The 23,243-nt window shown below is 39.0% G+C and overlaps 1 protein-coding gene across 1 annotated transcript in view; it reads right to left on the reverse strand.

Annotated features, from left to right (window-relative positions):
* The window catches only part of cdh13 (cadherin 13, H-cadherin (heart)), a 344,376-nt gene that overhangs the window by 242,628 nt on the left and 78,505 nt on the right, over positions 1-23,243 (reverse strand). The window contains exon 2 of the mRNA XM_044193744.1: positions 15,613-15,733. Within this exon, the coding sequence (XP_044049679.1) occupies positions 15,613-15,733 (121 nt within the window). The remainder of the gene's footprint in view (positions 1-15,612; positions 15,734-23,243) is intronic.

The raw sequence follows: 23,243 nt of genomic DNA on the forward strand, positions 1-23,243 counted from the left end.
ACTACCATCAGTGGATTTGGATATCAAGAGCTGACAAATGTCCAGAGGGATCACAGGATGACACGTGACATGTTGTTTGTCACACTGTTTGAAAATCAGCCCTTAAATAATAATTTTGAACTCAGTGCCAAAATAAATTCTAGAGGTCAAAAATTATTCTATATGCTTTGAAACATATGATTGCAATTGATTGACCATCTGGCGCTACAGGGGCAGTAGAGGAAGCTCTGAGTCGTAGAAAGAGTGTCAGTGACTACTGCAGCAGTGCTGTGCTCTTAGTTGACTTCTAAATGTACTGAAGCTATAAATATTATATGTTGTTTCTGCTTCTTCCACATGCTGACCACTGAAAGCCAAAAGAGTTTAAGGTTGATTCCCATGTTAAGTCATGTGAGCATGAATAATGCATGTCCGTAGCCCAGTCCAAAAGTCCATACTTACAGACCTGGAGGCTCTTCCCAGAAAGTCCAGCAGGGCTGTCCTGCTGTGTAAGTGCTTAAGGGCTGCCTCGTGGACTTTTTGAGCCTTTAATGCACACTTTCCTATGCTGCAGACTTTGCTTGAGGGATTTACTTACATTTTAGTGAGTTCTGATGTAAAACTGTAATGACAAAATAAATAAATTACATTAAATAAAATGCATTATTATGATGATTTGTTTTCAGCTGAGCTATAGAATAGCTATAAGAATAGGCTATTATTATATTATAAAGTGACAAACAAACACTGCACATGAAGTATAAGCCTCACAGTTCACTGTCCACTGTCTGCCCCGGGTAATGGGATTTCACTAAGTGCTTTCACATTCCTTATACTGTATTTGGAGCCGTTGCGGCCTACTGCACTGATACAGTTACACGTGTTAAGTGCTATAAAAATAAAGTATTATTATTATTATAATCATTCTAATTGCTGAGCCACCAGGTTATTTCACTCTGCTAGGGTTCAATGCTTGGGGCTTACGCTCACAGTATACTACGGTTGAAATTGAAATTGACGCACTCTCGCAGGTAAAGCCTTGGGCTTTTAAGTTTGATCCGGCTTTCTGTCAGAACTTGTCAAATGTTTTGTATGTAATGTTGGTCTTGACCCCAATAAACCTACACCCACATATAGTTTACAAACTCTTGTGATTAGTTGTGTTTTTAACATGTGGACTTGCAACACAGGTTTCCAGTTAACATGTTGTTTATACTGTATTATTTCCACATCAGCTACATGGACCAATGTGACACCAAGATGAATCTAATCCATCCTCTGAACCAGATCACAAGGATCTACCTGTTTTTGTGTTTTATGTTACAGGCTTAATTAGAAATAAAATGTAATTCATTTTCAGTTTGTGGCAGTGTTGTAGTACTCAAGATCAGTCTTAGTCTCGAGACCGGTCTTGGGACCACTTTTTCAAGGTCTCAGTCTCGTCTCAGAATCGACTGCATTTTTACTCTGTCTCAGACAAAGAGGACTCTGGATTTTATTTCAAGACTGATCAACTGTGGGATATCACTAAATTGCTGGGGCATTATGTGATTTATTTGTTAACATCATTACTGTGACTGGATGTAAAACTTCTTGCTTCAAATGCAACCAATAACTCATTTGAAATTTTTGTTACTGTTACCTGCTGTCATCCCTCCCCGCCCCTCTTCACACACTCCAAGAAAGTGAATGTGTGAGACAAGAGAAGTCTGGGAGGAGATGCCAGCCAAATCTTATGTAATAACAAAATTTGGCTAGCGTTACCTAAAGCACAAAGAGTTAATCTGCAAAGCAGCGTCCAAAAGAAACCACACAGCAGTATGTAATTTCTGCAACGCAATGCTTACTGAGACAGCTGGGACCACAAACTTTTATTGGCACTAAGAAAAGAAGCATAAAGAAAGGTGAGCTAAGTGAAAGTGACGCTATCAAGGCTAGCTAGCTAATGTTCTCTTCACCCCTCACCCAAAGAGTTTTAGTGAATATTAGCTACAGATATTAGCTACCTACTGTAAAACTTCAATTAAAAGCAGAGCACCAGTTAGACACTGATCCCTTTTACTGACTCAATTAGACGCCAGGTCTGGTTTTTATAGAAGTTCTTTGGATGTATAAAACCTCTTAAAGCCAACTGGGTCGCCCGCTTGAGCTAGTTCTAAGCTGCTAAGATCGCGTGTACAAATATAAATGTTATAAACTTTTTGTCAATATGGACATGCTACACATTGTTAGATCAGTTAGATTCAGAATCATTCAGTTTATTTTACGGAAACCATGAGTACCAAAGTATAATTCATTCAGATTTACCGGCACGGTTAACAAGAGAGACAAAATTAAAGTGGTGACTCCCTACGTTACCTTTGCAGCCGTTATAGTGTCCATTCCTTGATTATTTATATTCCTTTAGTCCGTAAGGGTCCACCGATCAAAGTAATCAAAACGGTTTTTCATAAAAAAATAATGAATTTGGGATTCAGTGTCTTGCCCAAGGACACTTCACCATGTGGGCTGGGGGAAGCCAGGATCGAACCCTTAACCTTTCAATTGGTGGATGACCTGCTCTACAACTGAGCCACAGGCACCCTTGTGGCCTTAATGGCAGCTGTGGTTTTCATCCTTAGGCTTTCATCCTTTCTAAGGTAGGCTACTGGTATTTTGATACAGGTCTCTCTCTCTTTCTCTCTCTCTCTCTGAGCATCGGTGCTAGATCAAATGAATGATTTGTAATTGATATTTTATTCGGCAGCCTAATTTTTATACAAGTAAAATACATACTGGTTTAAATAAACAATTTGATAGTATTTCCCATCTTTGCTGAGCAAGAGTTTTGTGAGAAAGGAAGACCTGTCCCATATAGATGCCTGTACCATTGCTTGCCAGCTATTTGCTACCTAATTTAGTTAACATATATTGAGGGATTTAACGCTAGTTAATGCAGTGTTCACTTTGTGAGAAATTGAAGGGACAAGGCATGTGGTGACAAATTGTTGTTTCTAAGTTACGTTTTTGCTTGGTCTTGGTCTTGACTCTGTCTCACCCTGCCTTGTTCTTGGTCTCAACCCCTCAAAGACTTGGTCTTGTCTCGGCCTCAATACACTCTGATCTTGGTCATGACTTGGTCTTGATGTGGTGACTTGGAAATGCACCTGTACACCTATCAGGTTAATTATCTTATGTATGCTGATTTATTAATTATATAACATACCCTTTTATTTTGTGTTGTTTGTTGGTGCACAAATCTGTACCTGGTTGGTTATAAATAATCTCTTTTGTTCTGTATCATTAGTTGTAACTTTAAGCACAGCGACAGTTTGTGTTATCTTCATTTTGGGTTTCATCATCGACTCTTCCTTTGGCATGGGAGGACAGACACCTGTAGCATATATGTAAGTTCATGGCTGTTTTTAAAGGTCTATTCTGGCCAAAGCAGAGAAGGGGATATTTGCCAACCCATTTAACAGCCAAGCAGAAAAAAAAAAAGGCGAAAACTTCCTGCCGACTGCAGTAACACCCAAGCTTTCAATCAAACAACTATGCGCTACGGACACACACATACAGTCCAACACACAAATCCATAAGCAAACGTAATTTCACACACAAGCTGACATCCAGCGATGCACAGGCACCCAGCAAGGCATTCAAGCATTCAGGCAGATCGATAGGCTTTCAGGAAGCCAGCAACACCCAGGTTGAGCCCCTGAGGCTCTGACCAAGTTACTCAGCACTTTCCCTGGCCACTCAAGAGGAGCCATGCTGGGCTCTGGGCCAAGAGCCAAAGACAGGAAAGTAGCATATGGGTTAGAACAAAACTTTTGACACAAAGTAACTCTGTCACTTCTATGACAGCAGCTATCATCATCTCATTAGTGAGTGAGTTCACAGTTCACTTGAACTGTCTGGTTAAAGGTCTTGTTGAGGTATGGCCTTTGTTGGTGCAGCCAAAAGTGCAAGGATTTGAGGGTTTGAAAGATAACATTTTTTACACTTTTACACTATTTATCTGGGTTGCCCCTCTGCATTATAACATCAGCACACAATCAGTGTGTTTTAAGACACTGTTATTTTCTGTTCCATTTAGTTGTTATTTCTCTTATGCCCTCATTAAATGTCATGCCAGTGCCTGCATTTACAAACTCACATCAGACCAAAAAATATTTTAGATTCTTTGATTTGATGAGAGGAACTGAAAGGAATGTCTCAAATGAAAACTAAATGAAAACATCAGGGACAGTTTTTAATCTCCATTCTAGAAAGCACAAATAAAGTGTTTCAGGCATATGTTTTATTTTTTTAGATGTTGAGCATTTTTTGGGGATATTTTCAAAAGTATGACCACAGCAGACAACATGTTTCAGTGGAAATTGACATTTTATTTGTGATGCACTCAAAGGACAGACAGTGATGGAGATGGAAGATGAAGGAAATTGTAGCTTGTTGTAGGATACTCTTTTTTGATAGGCTACTCCTTCTGGAGAAGCTTCAGACTTTCTTATACCAAACGCATGAAAACAGCTGAGGAAAAACTGAAAGAGTGTAAAAATAAGCTGATACGTTAACTTACTTGACGTGTTTTTTAATTGAGGGTCAAAAGTAACCTGTTTTATATTATCTTTAATATGTCACTGAAAACCATGCTAATAATGGTTTTACATCTTAGTGTAATATAACAAATAAACAATAAAATTTGCAACCCCCACGATCTTCTAAATGTATCTTAATACATATAAAAAAACTGTTACTAATTGCACAAGTACAGATATCAATACAGATAAGTAACTGAGGCTAAACACAGGATATTGACTAAATGTGTCACCCCATGCACTGCTTGTGTTTACATGCAGAGGTATCCAAGTAGAAAGAGGAAAACAAATCTCAAAAGGATGTCACATTTACTATGCTGTCTTTAACTTTTGAGTGAGATTATTACACACTTAATTTTAAGTTAGGTTTGACCCAAAGATGGAGCATGAAAATGTCAAGTAAACTAGACAGCAGTTCCAACTCTGAATGACACCTGTATTCTCTTTGAAATTGGAAAACTCAGGGATTGGCTGGGTGCACATGTTTGCGGTCTTATCGTGAAGGAACAGGTATTCTAAAATAACACAAAATAGCGGCCTATGACTTGTCACCAAAATGCATCTTCCCTGTGCATAATTAGATTAATACTTTTACTTGTAGTGCATGGAAATAAAACATACAAGGAATGCATGGAGAGGGGGCTATAAATTAATGAGGTGCAGATACTCGTGTGGTTTGTTTGTGACAATGAAAGAAAGAGAAATATGTGGCTCGTTTGATGGCAGTTCTCTGCAGCTGGTACTAACAAAACCCGTGTTTATAGACTATAAACATAACTCCAAATAGAAAACAAACAACCACACACAACCACATACACACCTAGTTTTACAATTGCAAACTCACACACAAACACACACATTCACTAACCTACAACAGACCATGTAAACATAGAGCTAGAGCACATTTAGTGCCGGTGATAAAATGACAACCCTAACAATATGATTACATAAAATCAGCTTGATCATCTTTTGATAAAAGTAGAATACAGAATAATCACATCGCTTTCAGAATGTATTAGACAAGTGACACCCCAATAAGCTCATCAAATTGAAGAACAAAGTATAAACAAAACATCCTCCTAAAAGGTAAAATTAGCAGAGCTATCACTGTTATAGTGAATTGTTCCATTGAATTATGTCTTGATATTATCGTGGGTATGTTCATTAGACATTTACTATAATTGAAGCATATCATTGATCTTTGTTGCATATTAATTATCTCTACTATCACACAAAATACCAAAGAAAATAGTATCTTGGGATAATATAGTTCTACACAGTCCATAGGATTGGATACCATGTGTGTTAAGGACATAAAAACATTTGATTGCTAACCCTTACACAGAGCAACTTCTTCTAATTAACAATTTGAATTATAGCAGACGAGTTTCTATATTGACAGGATTTCTTGCTGTATTTGATGCTTACTTGTTCTGATTCTTTATTTTTAGGATTTTGAATGATTTGGTTCTGTCATATGTTAAAATATCATATGTTAACAGAAATAGTATTAATTATGATTTATTATTGTATGTGATAGGGATATCATGTTTTGCCAAATCTCCTAGAACTAAATACCCAATGGAAATCAATGCATTGAGTCCCCACTCTGCAAAGTGTGTGTACATTATAGTGTATATAGAATATACTGTAGTACAATGGCAAAACAGAGCTTTTTAAAAATATTTTTCATCATTAAAGAAAAAAGTAAAAAAACTAATGCAATCTTGCTCATGCTTATAGAAATGGAAGCATATCTGATCGACAGGGTTTCTCAAACTGTCACACCAGAAAAATTCTATTGACAAAGTGTCCAGTTGTTTGAAACACTGTTATAAGAACTCAGTGAAGCTGCCTAAAGTGATCTCCTGAGTGCAGTAAAAAAAATAAAAATAAATAACACCACAAAACGTACAACGGTTATTTGCAGACCTAAAATGATCGCATCCTCTTTAGACTAGTCTATCAAGCTAACAACTTTACGGGACAGAACCGCATCCACATCCAAGAGAATACTATACTGAAATTTAAATTTTAAACATTTAGTATGGTCCAAACAATCAAAACTTCAGTCTTCGAGATTAGAAGAAAGTCTTGTTTAGAGGTTAATCAAAGTTTAAACACTAAACATGCAGTTTTAGAGCGTATATGAGGAGACAGTTGCATGAGAAGTGAACACAACAGTGCATAAAACCTCCATTCAAATATTGTGGTGTAAAAATATTCTACTGAGGGAATGTTACCAAGTACCACTTTATCCTGCAGCGGCATGCCATCCCTCCTGGCTTAAAGTTGTGTGGAAAAGGACTCATCCTCATGCAACTCTAAACATGCATCAAAGGAATGCCAGGTGGGTTTAAAGTCCAAGAAACCATCAGGAGTAGTGACTCCCGTGGCTTTCTCTCTTTCACAAATAATTCTCACCACTGAATTATTTTTGAAATACTTGAAAAGGGGAAAAGAAAAGCACACTGTATCATCACAGGACACTATCAGGTATGTTCCACAACAATATAAAATAACATGGATTTTCAAATCCTGCCAACACTTATGGAATCAATGCCAGTGCAGTAGTAGACTGCAGGTACATGGTAGTAGGCACTGTAACAGTAAATTGACAGGGAATATAAATGGCTGGTTCAGACAGAGACACTTACAGTACATCAATGAATTCACCATCTTATGCAAATGGTTATACAGTTAAATTTGGTGGAAAAGTATCTGCCCTTTGAGAGAATCCCAGCAGCAATGAAGATTCTGCTGGGAGAACCAATTCTGCTTTTAAGAAATGCGTACATAAACATTAAACATTCATTAAATCTGAAATATCAAAAGCTTCAAGACATAAGGAGCAGGTTGAGTTCATCAGCATATCAGCAGAGTAATAGTGAGAAGAGTTACCTGTGCGCACTGATGAAGCATGAATTGAGCAGATGATGCAAATCCGCTAAATCCGCAAGCTCGACTTTGGTGCTCTGCCTGCACTAAAGAAACACAGCATTTTTGAATCCTATCACCACAGGAGCAGATATTTATTAAAGGCAAATGATAAGCAACACTGTTTTAAAGGTAATAGTGCGCAGAATGATGGCTAGCAGAGGCTTCTGGCATGCTGTACTTTACTTTCTGGATCCTGTGTGTTTACAAAATACTGTACATCCACAGTCTACTGATTATCATTTCTAAACCTGCAGAGTAATAATAATAATAACTATATTTATATAGCACCTTTAAAGTGCTTTGACAGACAAGGAAAAGCAGAAACAGGATACCCAGAAGGCAGTAGAACAGCAGAAAGCCAAACAGAAATGCCAAACAAAGCAAGGCAAGGTGTTAGGTAGGTGTTAAGAAAGAAAATCCTTCAGTGTTACATTGTTGAAATGTTAGCTCATATTAGCTGTAATTTTATGGGAACAAGATGTTAACGGTATGCTTGCAGTTTGAAGGTTACTTTTCTTTTTCAAACTTGTAATGCCCACTCCTTCCCACCCTCCATACACCTACCTGGTCACCCCAACAAATACATGATGATTACAAATCCAAGCAATTTAAAAGAAGCATGTATTTTTAACAACAAATCTACAAGATGTTCCTGAGCAGGTTCCCAGCTGCTGTAAACTGCTCCAACTGACTGCAGTCTCTGATCATTCCAGGCCATCACTTTCTTTCAGAATCAAGATTAGCCAATATCTGGTCAGAATAATGTAATATTAATCTTGACAGTTCATATCTGCTTGCCAAAATCTGCTCCTAAAGTCCGTCAAAGCTGCAATTAAAAACATCATGTTACTAATTGATGAACACCCTCTTAGTGAACAGCCTGCATCAAGTAAACATGTGGAGTTTATTTTTCATTCCAGGAGTGCTGTGAATGATGTTTGTTAGACGTGCTAGCAGATGTACTGCAATTTGCATCAGAAATGTAAATTTCTTCCCTGTTAAGTAGATTAGGCAGAGACGACATGAGTATAGGAAGGAAGCAAAAGTGATCTTCAGGGGTGTAAGAAGGAAAGAGAAACTGGGAGAGACACAGGACAGATACAGAAGAGACAGCAAGAGAAAGAGATAGTATATCAAATGATTGCCAATTTCACCATGATTGCAGATGGGGTATTGGCAGTACTGTCCCTGTGCCCCTGATGCCTCTACAGGCAGCCTCTCAGGGCTGCTGAGGCCAGTTTGTGTGCCAGTGGACCAAGATGCCAGTTCACAGCCAGCAGCAGATGTGCTGACAGAAAGGTGAGACATCCATCTGAATGTCATACAAGATGAAAATTACTACTGTAAGTATAATCAAATAAAATACCTTTTATCATCAATAAAGTCAACTAATCAGATTGACTCAAGGATTAACTCAAACATAGGCCGATGTGCTTGTTGGTCTTGACTGCAGGCCTTTTTGCATGCCTCCCACCCAACAGTTTAGCAGATTGTGTAAACCATTTTATATGAAGGTAAAACCTCACAGTTCACATTCATTGCTCTTCCAAATTAGTTTTTTAAAACTTATATGATTGTCTAAACAGTTGTGTTTCTTGCCCCCTCAGACTTTTTTCCCAAATGTCTGCCATTAACTCGGTGAGAATAGAAATAACGGCCAAAATAAGACCCAAGATGTAATACACCAGAGCTTTCCTTTAAGGAGAAGGAGAAGTGTCAAAGGGTCCTTGAGCAAGACACTGGACCCCTAACCACTCCTGATGAGCAGGTTGGCACCTTGCATGGCAGCCTTGCCTCTGCCATCAGTGCATGAATGTGTGTGAAGGTTGCATGTATTGTAAAGCGCTTTGAGTGGTGGGTACTCTAGAAAAGTGCTATATAAATGCAGTCCATTTACCATTTTAAAAAATTATGTTACACTCATTTTAGCTCCTCTACCATCACTCATCATTATTTTGTATTTTCATGAAATACATTTTTCAGTGAAAATGAGTAAAGTTTATCACATTCTGGCTATGCCATTTTGAAGTAGCTCATAGATATATCATATCAAATAATTCATAATTTCTGCTGCATGATATCACAGTAAATCATGTATAAAAAAGCCATACAGCAGCCCACATATGAAGTAACTGTTTGTTATCCTAGTCAAACATTCTCATGGCATTTTCTTTTGTCATTGATGATTTGCAGCCTGCCATAAAAGGATTTGCTGCCACTTCAGCTTTACGTTCCATTCCCTCTTCATTCCTCTCTTCTACCATTTACTCTCCTCTTTCTGCAACATCATTCTCTCCAACTTCCATCCCAGCCCTCCTAACTACCATCTACCAGCAGCCTCCAGTCACAAGTTGACCCATATAAGGTTGACTGTAGCTGTGAGCCAGATAAGTCCACAGGGACCCACATGGATTCTTTCTTTATCTTGGTTCACTCCTTACCCACACTACCACCTGTTTCAAATAAATACCATGCCCATGGTACACATATTGCACATACAATGCTCAGATTCACAAACATATTGTATGTAGAAACACCTGGCCACACACCCGCGTACCAGTACACACATATACACTTGCATATCCATACTAGTAATGGCCTTTCCTGTAATTATAGTCATTTGTCAAAAGCACACCTTGATTTATGGTCAAATTAAAAATACACTGGAAAAGACGATGCAGGTCCCGGTTACTCCGGCTACAGTAGGTGATAAATGCTACACCATTACAGGCGCAAGAGTGGCATGATCAGGATATGCACTCTGCCATGCAGACAGAAGCGAGGGAGAACATCAAACCATGCATCCATAGTCACTCGGAAGGCAGAGTAGGTGTAATAGGTGGGTGCTTGGGGTGGCATTGAGTGGGGTTTTGGTGGGTTGAGGGTAGTGTAGGGCAGGTTATATTGCCAAAATTAATAAGTAGGGCAACAATGTGTGGGACACAGCTGTTCTTAACACAGTGAAGCTAGACTGTTTATAGCCTTGCTCCATCTCAATGCAGGGAATCTCCTTTATAATTGACTTTTTGCTTTAGTTTATGCATATACCACAAGATCAAAACACATTTGCCTATGGGCCTGAAATACAGTGGCATTTTACTGAGCAACACCAATAAACAGATGGGTAAAATATTCTCCTACTATGCTATCTGGTAATTATAATGCCTGTATTCCTGCTACTCCTCTTTTACTGGGGAACATCTGGTAGCTGTTTGTCTAAAGTAACAGTGCTGAAATAATGAGGTACTCAGTGACATTGCAAAAGGTTTGAAGGGATGTGCTGGTTGAACATCATAATGCAGTGAGTAATGCATTCAGTGGGCAGACTAGAGAAGAAAAGCATGTACAGCATCTGCATGAGCAACAGATACATTTGAATGAAGTATAGCTGAGGAAGTCAACAGCGACCTTTAAAGCAACAAATAAATCACAAAACCCATCTTTCATATGCTGCATGATGGAGTATTTGATGATAAGGTAAATACGTCTTAAGTGTGTGTAGTACGTATGTGTGTGTGTGTGCCTGTGGTGTTTGCGGTGTAACAAATTCCCTGAACAACATTATTGTATGCTCTGAGCGGGAAGGACAGCAAACTTTATCACCTAAACTTAGAAAGCAGAGCCGAGTAGGAGAGAAGCAAAACTAAAACAGATGAGAGAGCTGTTCCATTCGTCCACTAAAACCACTAGGATTTATCAGAATTCAAGTACTTTTAAATTGCCTCAATGATAACACACACACAAGAGAGAGACGAGAATCGTGCCAGCAACGAGGTCTTTGGAGCTCAATGCAGTTAATATGCACCGGGCCTTGTGCCAGCCAAGGAGAGCGCCACATCCACAGACTGCTGCCGAACATGAAGTCGAAGTCTTACTGCTAGCCATGCCACACCTGGAGAAGACCTTCTCCTTCATGTATATTTTAAGTCAAATCTTAAGGAATGCTTAATTAAGGGATGAGAGTCATGATATAGAGAATGCTAAAGGCTGCCATGTTTTTAGGAGTAATCATGTTTTGTGGTGGAATTGCAGAAAAGCCTCACAGAGCCATGGTCTTGTTCTGCAGGATATAGATAAGGTGGCTCTCCTCATTTATTCTCCACATTTTATTGGCTGTCAGCATGCTATGCCCTATAGCTTCCCAGTACACCATAAAACCAAAACCGTATTTCCACCTAAGGCTTGCATAAATTAACAGAACTTAATGTCTTCTTATGATGGCCTCTTGTAAAAGGCATACTCCTGGCTGTAAATGTTCATGAAGAAGTCCAGTTTCTGCACAGTAACAGCATTACTGATATTATGAAGTACCATTATTTCTGACAGCCTGCCAGGTTGGTGACAGCAAACTACATCAACTTTACAGCCACCTCTGAGAGGGCAGCAGCGAGGCAAGAAACAAACAGCTTGCAAAACTAAGGTGAGCTATAACACCATCTCAAAATCAATACATCTCATTGCTGTATTTCTCTGCATCACGGCAGAACCCACTGAGAGAAAGAACTAATAAAGTAACTTTTAAGGACGGAGAACCTAATTTATCCTTCAGTAAATGTCACGACCTGGCTTGCTTAATGCATCTCAACCTGATTGTTTGGTATTTGAAACACTCTAAAGATACTTAAATGTTAAAGCCCACATTCACATTCCTCCTTCACTCTAAAGGCATGGGTCTTTCTGTGCATTTACAGAATGTTTTCTCACCACACTGGTTACTGTTGCAGTGAAACGGAGAAAGCCTCACATTGAATTGGCAGCACAGCATTTAGAGCGAATAAAGGATCAATTCCGTTGAGCACAGTTATTTCATAAATTGGAGTCCATTTTTCATTTTATTCATTATTCAACGGAAATGGCATTCGTCATCATCGGGTCAAACATCTCTTACACCTGAATAAACTCAACTCCTTGGTAAAAAGCAATTTCAAAGCTTTTCTCTTAAGCCTTTTATATTTTGAAATTAATTTCTGCTTTGTTCGGAATGGTTTTCAAATTGAGCTGTCGGCTGTAGGGAATTTGAGGTTAATTGTCTAACACTTCAATTCAGCTGTGCAGATGCACAGATTTTAGTTTAAGTGTAATCCTTCCTATCATCGCTTGGTACATCCAGATATTTGAATGAAAGTGATTTTACATGACAAATTTGGACCATTTCAGTAGCAAAATTAGAAGTGGATAAACAGTTAACCTCAACGGTGCATTAGGTCAGTTTCACTGATTGAAAGATGACACCACTGACACGACACAATCAAACCACGTAACCTAGCAGGGTTAGAGATAGAGCGCACCATTTACTATGAAGGCCATGTATCTAAAACATGCTATCTGAAAACATGTCTGTACAATGGTCTATATCATTTTTTTCATGTAAGCAATGACCAGCTGAGTAAGAGGAGAAGGAGAGGTGGAGTGAATGGAGGACAACCAAAACAGAAAGACAGGTAGCAAAACCAAGAGCCAGAGAGAGAAAACGTACGATAGTTGTGATGAGTGACAAACAGAACAGGAGGAGCACCAAGAGTGGGAAAGACAGAGAAAGGGTCGATGTTTGAACACTGTATGTGTATGCGTTTTTTTCTCGATTATGGCCATTAGCAGAGATGGATGCCCTTGAACCCGGGTCTGTGCCAACAGGTATCTCTCGCTAACAGACCGCCCCTCCACTGGTAATTACACAGGGAGGTCTAGAGCAGGTGGCACAGGCCTGAGCAGAATTTACATAAATCTGCATGTGTCACTGGGTCTGGCTGCAGCCTCTGGCACTCTGTATGAATCATGGCTCACACTCAGCAGACAATTTGTTCAAATGTAACAAAATGAATGGTGTTAAGGTAAAATAGGTGCTCTCTCTGAAAGCCATACATATTGGTGAATGCACTGAATTATTTGCGCTAACAAATGCCTTTCCCTTTCACTTTTCTTTGAAATCAAATACACCTTGCACTCTACGCACAAAAACACGGTTTTGTGATATGTGGTGATATATACGATATACAGTGATATGTCCACATACTGTTACTTCACTTTGATTGCTGTTATGAAGCTAACACACTTGTATAATACATCCATCCAAGTATTATAGAGCAGTCACTGACATAGATATAAATCACACATCTCTTAAGTTGAATGCTGAAACCATGTGTCTTATTTGTTTCCTTTGTAGTTTTCTTTCACATGTTGTTTTTCATCATTATGTTATTGTTTTTCAGCATGCTGTTCAGCTTCCGCTGAGGCATTATGTTTGTGCAAGTGCTTTGAATTTTTAAGAGACTCTTAAAATGATCAAAAACCATATAGCATTTCTGTTGTGCATTTATGTGCAACTATAAATCAACAACATAACACCCATATACAGTATGCATTCAAGCTTCCATCTATGTGTGTGTCTCTGATTTTCTTTTTTAAATCCACTATAAGCATGCACATACATATTTAGGTTTGTACTGTATGTGCATGTGTGTGTAAGTGTATGTGTGTGAGCACTGGCATGCCTATGCTTCTGTCCATAACTTGTGAGCAGTGGGACCCCCCATGGTGAGAGGTGTTTCTGCTGACAGGAGCATATTCAAGGTAATAGAACCACTCTGTCGTCCCAGAGCAGAGCACTAAAGCAGAACTGAGTTCTGTCTCCTACTACACGCACCACTGAACCTCCAGATGACAAAATGCCTCACTGGCTGGCCGAATCAAACACAATAAAGCTGAAAAAGAAGAAAAAGAAGATTGAAGGAAAAATGCTCAGATTTGCCCTATTTTGCAGTCTACATAGGAATGTATGTATTCTCAGTTGGAAAATCTGTCTGTAAATGGAGTGCCACTAAAAAAATGTTTGTGCCGTGTAAGAACACCTCCACAAGCACTGCTTGACACTCCAGCCGTAAAAGAAGTCAATGTGTTACTCCTGTGTATAAAGATACACAGATGCGCATTATGTGCATGTCACTAAAGCAGGTAATGATATTCTACCAATGTCGCCTCGTAATGTGCAGAGCAACACAGTGGGATGATGAAATAAATAAAGAAGTGGCTGAATAATGAGAGGAATGAAAACAAGTTCCACAATAAATGACAGACTGCATTAACAAACTATAAATTATTCCCATTGGAATTTACATATTTCCATTGTATTTCATCATATTGTACAAATAAAACAACAACGCAGTGCAACAGTGAATGAATTATTGAGCAAATGAATTAGTAAAAACCTCCTCAGCTTTGTAGCAAAACTACTATTAGCTGACTGCATCCTGTCAATCTCTGTGGAGAGACGTGCCGGCAGCCATAAATCACAACCCCAGAGGAGCAAACTGCTAGCCAGCAGACATTATTGCTGATCTCTGTGGAGACAGAGTGGAGCTGTGCAGGTAGGCAGTGCCGGAGGGTCCCAGAGGAGCAGACAGGACCAATAAGTTGTGGCAGCAATATGGAGTTGAGAGCTGAGAGTCTGTGGGGAATGTGACTGGCCACTGCAGTAACAAAAAGGTAACAGAGCTGCCTCCCAACTGGCTCAGAGGTGGAACTGAGCCTCCATGAGAACGACCACTCTGTATTGAACCTCGCAACCTTTCTCTCAACTCCCCCTCAAATATTTACTGTTTTGATTATAAACCTGCTGAGATCAAACACACATTTCTGCATAAAAGGGAAAATACAACTCAGAGGCTTTTGGGGACTGAGTTCTCCAGAAGGATAAGTTGACTCGAGCATGGTAACTGGTGCATTGGGACTGAAAAGCTCCAGCAAAATAACACACAAGGTCACAAGGCACACACACATGCATATGAGCACACAACACACGCACAGTTAACTGAGCAGCCCAAAGCTGTCTTCAGGGGAGGAACAAAAGAAGGGGGAAAAAAGACTTTTGTAAATATCATCCAATCAAGGAGAATAATTCATTTGCAGACACAGATTATGTTGTTGTTGTTGTTGTTGTTCTAGTTCTATCTCCTCTTTGAATTCACATGAATTCTAATGAATGTGAAGAACAAAACAAATTACATACACACACCCACATCATCACCTTGACCTGGAGCGAACCTGGCTTTGCTCTCCTCCAAACTCCAAAACAAAGCAGAAAATGTTAGATTCTAAATATCTCATTTTTACCAACCTTGTATGAGCGCCTGGCCTTTCTGAAAGGGTCCACTGTATGCCACCTGGTAGTGTTTGACCTGGAAGCCAGGTACACAGCCTTCATGGCCTCCATCATCATGGCCACCCACACGGGCAACCTGCAACACACAGAACAAAGGACAGGTCAGAATAATACACATTATACAACAAGTAGTTCCAACCAAGCAATCTCATTGGTCAGCTAGACATTTAGAACGTGCTCAAATCAGCATGACAGCACACTGTGCTCATCACTAAAAATAGCCTCCCTTGTTTGCGGCAGGCCAGAGAGCAAAGTTTGGTGACCACAGTGAAAATGTTGTTTTTGAAAGGTTAAACGCCAACAAACATGGACTGAAGCAGAATATTTCTTTAGATAAAAACATGTTTTGGACTTTACAACGCTCTGGAGTTATTGGAAATGTTTGGATCACATTGAAACTCTGTTCAGTCTTGATGTTACGCTCTTGCATCCTCCATTAGCTGTGCCTGTGAGTCAGTGACATGGCGCTACTAGTTTTAAAACACATGTGAAGTTCATCGACGTAGTAGCTAAATCTGTCCATATCTTTCCAGGGAAACGGAGACAACACTAGCAAAACATTTTTTTATTTTCAAAGCGAATTGCCCCACACAATATGAATACATACATGTTGGTAACTGTTGTATAATCGCAGTATTACACTTGAGGCGCCGCAGTCCTGACCGCATTCCTGTCATGCTAATAAAGACATTAAAGCACACCCTCTCTATTGCTTAATGAACACATGGTTTCTGTGCAGATAAACCTGACAGGCACAGGCAGGGGGATAGAATAACCAATTTAGATTTGCCCTTTTATAACATTGTTGGACTCACGATGGACAGTTCACAATGCAATTGGTTAAAGATTCGGGTGTGTTATGCTAGTAGCGGCTAATGTAGCTTCGAGCCGCTAGCCTCATGCAGAGATGAAGAGCAGGCTACAGAGGTCTGGTAAGCTCACTTTCGAACTCCACACCCGCAGATTTTTTTTAATATTCAAACTTGTAGTCTTCAGCAACAACCAGCGTTGACTCAAGTGACATCACTTAAGGCAATTCATCAGATTTTGCGCAGCTCTGTGTGGAGCCACAAAAGGCTTTTACATATGCAGTAGTACTAACCAAGACCTGTAAACAGACTTTGATGAGAATTCAGCGCAGTTTTCAATTTGAAAAATTATGCAGGGGAAAAAAACACTTAAACCCCTTTTTTGAAAAACAACATTGGTGGATGTTCCCATGGAAACGGACTATAAAGTGCTGTGCCCAACCAAACATACTCTCGGTTGGAACAGATAAACCCCAGAGCAAAAATAACAATCCAGGTTGTATAAATAATAATGTAAAGAAATGATTGTATTGTGTGGTTTTGTTTTAACAAGTCACATATGAAGAATACTTTCAAGTTCAAGAGGAATATAGCTCTTTAAAGAATTAACTTTAGTTTAAGTATAGTATAGTTTAAGTTTATCTTTATTATCTTTAAAGATTTATAAGGCTTTCTCCCAAATCTGAAGTTAGAGGTTGACCTGGCAAAGATAAATGCATGCACTGTGATAAATTCTCAAGATAATTTACAATACATAAAATTTTCTTTAGATGTAAAGCTTATACAGTCTGTCAGACTAAGTTCAGGTTAAAAATATTTTGTAAGCTGTCAGTGCAGGCTGAAACTTCAGCCCTGTGCAGTATACCAAGAGGGAAAGGAGAGAGAGAGATGCTGGTTTCGGATTACAGCTATTGATTCATAACTCAGCAGCTTCTCAACCCCCAAATAAAGGTTTTCCAAAGAAAAGTCCAGTCTCAGGTATGGACACTCATGTATGTCATGTGTCTGTTCTGCGCCTCAGACTGCTGAGCTTGCTTTATTTTACTTTAAAGAATGTCTATTGTAGGCCAGCCTGCCAAGCTACAAACTCCCCACTCAGGCTGCATGTATAAGTGGGCATTTAGACCAAAAATAACCCTGTGTTAAAAACAATGCAAGGGACTGCGTTAGCGGGGTGTGTTGCTTCAGGCCTCGGTGAGATGATGAAATGCAATCCAGGAAGTCCAGTCTGAGTAACAGATTAATATGTTTAAAGGTTTATCAGACATCAAAATGTATGTATGAGTATTATAATCTAGCATTATGAGTCTCTGTGGAGGTTTTCGCAGTGAGAATCATTTTCTTTCATTGTGATCGCCAGGTAAACAGTAAACATTGTTTATATCACAAAGTAATCTACCAGGAATGGGCACTTGCATGCATTTGATTGGCCAACACAACACCAGGTTCATCTTTTTTGCTGGACAACCCTGCTTTATGCTGAGCCTCACTTTTGACCTTTTTTTTAAGTTTTAGAGAGTTGGATGTCACAGCTCTGTCCTTGCTGCACACTGTCCTCAGGTTGGCCTCTCACTGAAAGACTGGACCTCTTAGGTTGGCAGTCAGTGCAATACAATAGTCAGTTTAACTCCATAGTGAAGCTCTGAAACAAATCTTTGAAAGACAATTTGTGTTTTTCTATCCAGTAACCCTTGTGTCTCACCAGAACACCTTCTTTGCATAAAGAAAAGAGGGCGTGGCCTTATTTGGAATGATGAGTGGCACTGCATAAATTCTGCTTATAGTGAGGCAAGTGGCTTTTTCTTAACACAAGTCTCATGACTGCTAGCCAATGCTGGCTGGAGTAATGACATAGAGGCTTCTGTGGAGAGCATTCCCCGTAGTGAGAAGCCTCACTCACGTTATCAGAGAACAGGGGTCAAGAGATAAGTAACCTCACGCTCTTTATGTATTGACAATAGCTACTGTTTGGCATCATACAATTCAAAGAACCACTTTAGAAGCAGAATTGTGTGTGTTGCAAAAATTGACATACATGCTACAGATACTGCAGGTCTGAAACAGAGAAGCTTGGTGATTTTAGCACACCCAACAAACCCAAATGATTTTCTGGAAACAACCCGTCCCCACAGTATGTAGGTCAGCTTAGCATTGTGTGCTGAGAAACGATTAGTGAAACACTGTAAGGAAGTAGGGAGTAAGGGGGTGAAGGGACCCATTGATCATTAATAGATCCACCAACATTGTGAAAAGCTTTCTATATTAGACTGAAATCACACTGGACAAGGCCACTATGGAGTGGGGAAAGGGGGGAGATGATATATTAATGCCTTATTTGGTCACAGTCGAATTTCTGACAAAATATATTGCCTTCTCGCTCCTCTCTAGTAATTATCTAGTGTTAACTGTCATGTTATTATGTGTAAAAGATTCATTTTGATCAGAATAACTAAAAATTTGATAAAACATGAAAATTCAGGGTCTACAATTAAACATTGTGTTTTTGCAAAAATTCAAGAGACAACCTGAGAATTTACTGAATTATCCTCACACAGTAGGTGCTGTAATTAGATACACCATGCAGTATGGCATACGTGAGACATATCTGCCAAACTGAGCCATCTGTCACCAGTGTCAACCACTGACATCCCACCTGCTCATCCTCATATCTCTTGACCCCTTTTCTAGAAACTCCCCTAAAGATATGAAGGAAAGGAAAAAATTTATTGGATGTTGTCTGTTACAGAGTTATGATATAGAACATGTTTACATATTCCTCTAATTTTACTGATGTTTTAAACATATATATATATATTTTAAGTGGTGTTGAGGGGCATTATTCAGTGAATAATTACAGTGAAACGGCACTAAGTATCATTTTCCATCTAGACAAGAGGAAATGACATTTGAAGGAGTCTTACCAAGAACAATGTAAGACTCATCAGTTACACACGTTGCCAAATGTTTCTCATCCACAGGACAAGAGCAGTGCAAAAATCACTCAAAACTGTCTTCTTTGTCAATGTGCTGTTTCAGTGCAAGGCAAAGGATACTACGATGAAGTGAAACTTTATTTACGTCACTCGTCTATTATTAGATGGTAGTTGTCATTATGTCACTATCACTCAACAGTATTTATAAAAACAAGTTAACAACTAAATAATGAACTATTGCTATTCCATAATTAATAGGAAAAATCTAAATTAAAGACAACATGAAATATTTCATTGGGTTTGTTATATGATAGATCATGTAAGTTACAAGACTTTCACAAAGCAGCATCTAGGCTGTCTATGGAGATCTGTCTGTGTGATGAACAAGCTTTGGCAGACGTTCAGCCATTGAGGTCATTACATGTAATGTCCCTACAAAGTAATCACTGCACCCAGGGGACTTAGTGCTTTTCCTGCAGGTGTCAAAATGGTAATTCAATTCTATCACAAGGCTTCCTGACAAGGTGGGATACAATGCCTGTTGGTCCATAAACTCAATCAAGTTGACTAAAGGGCCAGGCATGCCAGGCATAGCAAGGGTACATGGGACACACATGCAAATACAGAAAAAGACATATGCACACACACATAAATGCACAGTGATATGTGCACACAAGCAAGTGGATACCTGCAAACACACCACACACTACACACATCCCTCAGCAGGACAACATGAACACCCATTTTAATGTCTATTAAGGGGAAAATATTACACTCTAGGCCCAGCGACTCACAGTAGGACAGCGGAAGCATTAAGGCAACGCAATGCTAATGACAATATTGGCATAGAGGACTATTATTGTGGACAATATTCTCCATCAGGAAACCATTTAAGAATGTACTAGAGATGTGAAGGTTATATCATTCAAGCCTAGCAAAATTGCTTTTTATCAACTGAATTGAGGCATTTTATCAACAATGTCCATCTTTTTACCGCTCTGAAAAATCCCTTTTACACAAGAATTAATTAAAAATATTTAATCTCAAAGGATGAAGATGCACATTGTGTGGACATTATTTAACATAAGGAGATCCATATCAGGGCTTTCTCTCTTCTTGTTTTGCTTTCATGCCTGGATCATATGCGACACACATGAAAGGATCTGATTCATGCATGTGTTTAAGCATGTCAGCTATTTCATGTATAGTGGGATTTAAGTTATTGGCACAGTTTGAAAATGTTGATTACTTTTACTTTAATTAATTTTGTGTTAAAGACGAGTTGGTTTAACTACATATGTTCATTTTTGAGTCAACAGAGATTATACATTTATAAAGGATTGTTGGTAAAAATTTCATTTAGTGTTTGGCCCCATAAAACTGTTTAAAGCTGAAGCTAGGCTACAGCTTGTGATGCTTCAGTGACCTTGTGGTGACATAGTTGATTGCTTTTGATTTTACAGTGCTACAGATGTTTCCTAGCAACAGTTTTACACATTACAAAAGTCTTCACTAGCTAAGTCATTCCTTAGGTTTTAATGGTGCAACCTGGTTTAGTAAATCACTGGTTTTACTAAGAACTTAGAAGGACATGACGAATTTACGAATACCTGGTGCAACCAAGTCCTGTTGTAGACACCAAAAAAGATGCCAATCAGTCCAAACAAGGTGTTACCTTTGAGCTGCTCCTCATTCATCTCTGTGGTTTCTACCTGCTGAATGCTTATTCCTTGTCCTGTCTAGATTCTTATTAATTCAGTATGCAGTGGTTGTGTGTTCTGTCAACTTGTCTCTTGAAATTATATATACTTTATATCACAGTGACGTGTTCGCTGGGTTCCGTTCTGTTATCTGTGGGGTTTGGTTGTACATCCTACTGAATCTTTAGTGTGTTGCCTTGAAAAATAGAGAGAATGCCACTAAATGAACTGCATAGCCATCTTTAATAGCTCTAGTTTCGTGATGAGAGGTTTCCTGACTGTACTGAACAAAACATGCATAGTAAACTCAAGGTAATGCGGTACAGACAAAAAAGACAGTAGCCTCATTCCCAATTAGACAAATGGAGAAAAAAAAAGAAGCCAAGGTTTTGAATCTCGACATAGAAAAGCAAACTAAAAATCCTCAGTGCAGACAGTGATCAGGAACAGGACTGCCAGCTGTACACCAACACATGCACGCCAAAATATAGACACATGCACAGAAAAACAGGCACAGTGTGAAGTGATTTGTGGAGGACACAAATCATCTCTCCCTGAATGTCAAAATATGTTTTCTCCTGAGGGATCCATTGAGAGACATTAATTGATTTCTGTGTTTCAGCTTCAATATCTTGCCTGTTTGATGTCTCTGTGAACGCACCATTGTTCTGCAATGATTGGCTCGGTGCGACTTTGCCAGAGCAGAGCGCTACATAGTGGGATTACTATGGTCCAGTCTAGGGGAAACAAAGAGCCTTGGTTGCACGAAAACAATATCTATCCAGCAGGAACAATTATCATGCTCAAGCAATGCTGGACCCACAGAAAATTGTGTATTGTGCACCAGCTTAATGAGATGATTGACACAGAGTCAAAGAGATAAATAAATCTGTAAGCATTTAGTAGGATTGTGTGGACAAAGTGAGAGAGAGCAGTGGGGGAAACTGCAAATAGACCAGTAATCCACAAGATAAGTGTCAGAGAGCAGGTTCATTTCAATCTGGACCATTTGGATCAAATACTGCTGGATATAAATAAACTTACAGTCCACCTGGCATCCTGCAACAGTCACAGTAATTTATTTATTACCTAGATCATTTCCCAGCCATTTTTGGAGGACATAGCCCTGCAGCCCTGTCAGATGTACCCCTTTATCGACACCATCTTGTTCCAACTGTGTTCATTTCAATTTTATTTAAACTGATTAGTATTTAACTGTTAGTAACTTAAAAGTGGATAGAATAGTGGATGTTACAATATTTTGTTTATACAGTTGAAATGTTGCTGTTTAGGTCTGTTTGGTTAATCTGGGGTGGCAGCAGCAGGATGTCTCAACCATTTATCCATTACATTTAGTGATGCATTTCAATTGTTAATACTTTTGGCCTTGTATTTCAAACATTTATCCATTACTTTTAGCTAACTATGTAACCATTTATCCATTAGTTTTAGCTGACCATTTAAACCATTTGTCTGTTACTTTTATCTACCCATTTCGACTGTTACTGTACTATTTCAATCACCTGCCCATTTGTTTCAACATCGGTGCTAGTTTTCACACACTGTTAACCCTAAAGGTTTTTAGGTGTTACAGCTGACTAAATATGTAGATTTTTTTGTATCAAATTGTAAAATCTATTTCATCAAATGAGTTGAGCTACTCCACAATATTTCCACGCACCCCCTGTCAACTGCAGAAGTACATCCTGGGGTACGAGTAGCCCTGTTTGGGAATCACTGACCTAGACTAATTAAATATCGATGGGAAAGAAAGAAAGACAGAGCAATGGAAGGGGCCCTGAAGGAGGGAGAAAAAGACGTGGGGGCTGGATTGGTTTCATATAGATCAGTTTGCATGGGGGAGAAATAAATACAGATACCTATTGACAACCACTTGGAGTGCAGGTCTTTAGGTTTATGTTAGCTCTCTAAGTGCAGCCACGGAATGTTCAATCAGGAGAAAAGATCCATACACTTTACCTCACCGGCATTTAGATCATGCCATCCCACTGTAAGGTCTACTCCCAGCAATAAAGTTAAAAGTGCAAAAAAGGCACATACCAAGACATTAAAAGAACTTTGTTTTACTCAATTATTTAGAAAGAAATATTATATTATATTTAGACTATGATCATCACAAGGTC

The sequence above is a fragment of the Siniperca chuatsi genome, linkage group LG4, assembly GCF_020085105.1.
Source record: "Siniperca chuatsi isolate FFG_IHB_CAS linkage group LG4, ASM2008510v1, whole genome shotgun sequence".
Classification (NCBI taxonomy): domain Eukaryota; kingdom Metazoa; phylum Chordata; class Actinopteri; order Centrarchiformes; family Sinipercidae; genus Siniperca; species Siniperca chuatsi.